This window comes from Serpula lacrymans (genome assembly GCF_000218685.1).
Source record: "Serpula lacrymans var. lacrymans S7.9 unplaced genomic scaffold SERLAscaffold_17, whole genome shotgun sequence".
Lineage (NCBI taxonomy): Eukaryota > Fungi > Basidiomycota > Agaricomycetes > Boletales > Serpulaceae > Serpula > Serpula lacrymans.
Genome location: NW_006763306.1, coordinates 595,839 through 598,608, shown reverse-complemented (window position 1 = coordinate 598,608; position 2,770 = coordinate 595,839). Strand labels below are relative to the sequence as shown.

Genomic DNA, 2,770 nt, shown 5'->3' with positions numbered 1-2,770 from the left:
GAAGACCTTCAATAGACTTGGGAGGTTTTGAATGAACATAAACTAGACCATTACATTTTTAGTGAAAACCGATCAGCTGAATTAGAGTATGAGAGATGGACAATGCTGCAGTTCAGGACCAAGGCAGTGTTGATTTATTAAGGACTCATAGATAGGGAAAAACAATTGCATGTTACTCATTGACTAATTGTCACGATCGTACCCATGTGACTCATCTTTTTTATCTAATCGCGAGATAGAGACTATTATCTCACCTAATCTAATCTCTCTTTGATCTTATCTTATCTAGTAATCACGGACACATTAGTAATACTCATTACCAATCAGCCTCACGCATTACACATGTTACTTACCAATACGCTACGTCATACCTCACCGTAACCTCATGCCTTCTTCTATATAACTAGCACGATATCCATGTACATACCCCAGTTGTAGATTTACTCTTATACTTGCTTGTCAGACACTTGTTGTGATTTAAGTCCTACGCTGCTCGGGTTACCGGCATAACAGCTAGGGTCTTTACATAATCTACAACTTGGAACGACACCTGTTGATGAGCAAAAGCACAGCTATCCTAATCATCACCCTATTCCCTCTCATCGCAATCATACTCTTTGGCATTGCCAAACTCTACGTCTATATCACTAAACCAACCATCATCACACCTATCACCCGACCATCTACCATTGTTTCATTTTTCCCTGCCAACGTCTCACCCACAGAGTCGTTTGTCGATATCCCCCTCACTCCCCCTTCCAACCCTTTAGCTAGAACCCTTGACGGCGTGGAGCTGTGAGGCAACGATAAACTATAACAAAAACTAAACCTATCTCCTTCTGCACTTGCAGGGAGTAAGGGTTCAATGAGCTTGAGGTCGACAGACACTAGCAAATATAGCGAGTAGAGGACTTTGAGAGGTAAGCTTCAAAGGTTCTTGTTGAGGAGTTAAGCGGGTAAATTCAGTAATAGAAAGCTAAGGAGCTATACATGAATAGATACGGCTTTATATAGGGAACTGTCCGTTCCTCAGACCGAAAGGAGAATATACGAAAAGTGGTCTGAGGAATTAATCAACCAATAAGAAAAAGGGAGAGTAACTATCGTACGACTCCTGACTTGATTAATCAGCAGGTGAGAGACTTGTACTAATAATAGAAGATTGTCACGCGTGGTCAGGAACCGTATCCTCATGATGAGGTACGATTCTAGATAAGGCGTTATTAGTATTACCAGGCTTTACTGGGGCTTGGAGCTGGTTGGCGAGATGCCTACTACCAGTCCCTACCCAGTGTGCTGGCTGGCTGGGAACGATGCCCAGTCTCTGATCTGTGATATAAAATGGTAACGATGGTTAAGAAAGCCTGTGAGGGCTATGAGAAGTAGAACGGCAAACGATACCTCTAGCCCTAGAGCCAGAGGCGTAATGGGAAAAGTGTTCGAGAACCAAGACATAGCGAAGATAAAGAAATAATAAAATGGTCCTTACATTACCCCCCCCTTTTATATTCTTGTCCCAAGAATCTTAGCGCCGCAGTCCGTGAAGCGGTTTGTGATCCAGTCGAAGAGGCGGGGTTTTTCGGTTGTAGTAGTGAAATTTTCGTAAGGACGAAATCGTAAAGCGGCGGAGGCGATGACACGTGGGGCGGCAGGGTGTTTGCGGTGGAAGGTGGTAATAAGCGAGGGGGAATTTTTTAAATGGTGATCGGGTTCCCACGTCCTCTCCGTGATCGGGTATCCCTTCCAATGGACGAAGTAATCGAGCTTAGCCCCTTTGAGTTTAGTGGGCCGAGAAGCGATGATTTCTTTGGCTTCGTATTCGACTGCGCCATCAACTTGGATCGGCGGAGGTTTCGAGGTACGAGGTTGATTGGGGAACTCCGGCGTGTGATACGGTGATAAGAGGATTTCGTTGAATACGGGATGGATCGCCTTCCAGGATCTAGGGACGTCAAGGAGATAAGCGGATGGGCCGACTTTTGCTTTTACCGTAAACGGGCCAAATCGTTTGTCATCTAACTTCTTCATCGGTCGATCGGTGGAGATATGAGTTCCCTCTAACCACACCTTATCTCCTTTGTGATATTCTCGTGCTTCCGTGCGTTTCCGGTCATAGTACTTTTTGAGGTTTTGATTCGCAAGTAATAATGATTGCCGAGTTTGCTCGTGTAGTTTCGTCATAGAGGTTGCGAAATCTTCGGCAGCTTGCGATCGCCCGGAAGGCTTCTGACCGGTTCCTTTACGAGGGTGAGAACCATAATTTACAAAGAAGGGGGTCTGATTGGTTGCGGAGTGAAGATGATTGTTGTATGTGAATTCGGCAATGGCTAGCCAATCAGCCCAATCGTCTTGTCGGTGATTAATGAACGTGCGTAGGTAATGTTCCAGGTCTTGATTGATTCGTTCGGACTGCCCGTCAGTTTGGGGATGGTAACCTGTTGACAGACCAGGTTCAATCCCAAGGGTTTGATAGAAGTCTTTGGTGAAGTTCGACATGAATTGAGGTCCCCTATCCGATATAATCTTTTCCGGGATGCCGTGTAGTCGTATAACCGAATCTCGTAGTTGTTTGGCGTAGCCTAACAAATCGAGAGTGACGTGTGTTGGTACGAAGTGAGCCATTTTCGAGAATCTGTCAACAAAAACCTGGATAGCGTCGTATCCGTTTGACTCTGGTAATGCTCCGATGAGATCCGTCGTAATTATCTGCCAAGGACGATCAGGGATTGGGTTGGGATGGAGGGGAGCATGCGGCTTTTGGCGATGCGAC

General features: G+C 45.5%; 1 protein-coding gene across 1 annotated transcript; it reads right to left on the bottom strand.

Annotated features, from left to right (window-relative positions):
• Nucleotides 1-963: 963 nt before the first annotated feature.
• SERLADRAFT_402740 (uncharacterized protein) lies at nt 964-1,499 on the bottom strand (the record flags this gene model as incomplete). The annotated part of the gene is made up of 1 exon (XM_007323975.1): nt 964-1,499. The coding sequence occupies one exon, from the start codon at nt 1,453-1,455 to the stop codon at nt 1,285-1,287; it is 171 nt and encodes a 56-aa protein (XP_007324037.1).
• Nucleotides 1,500-2,770: the final 1,271 nt, after the last annotated feature.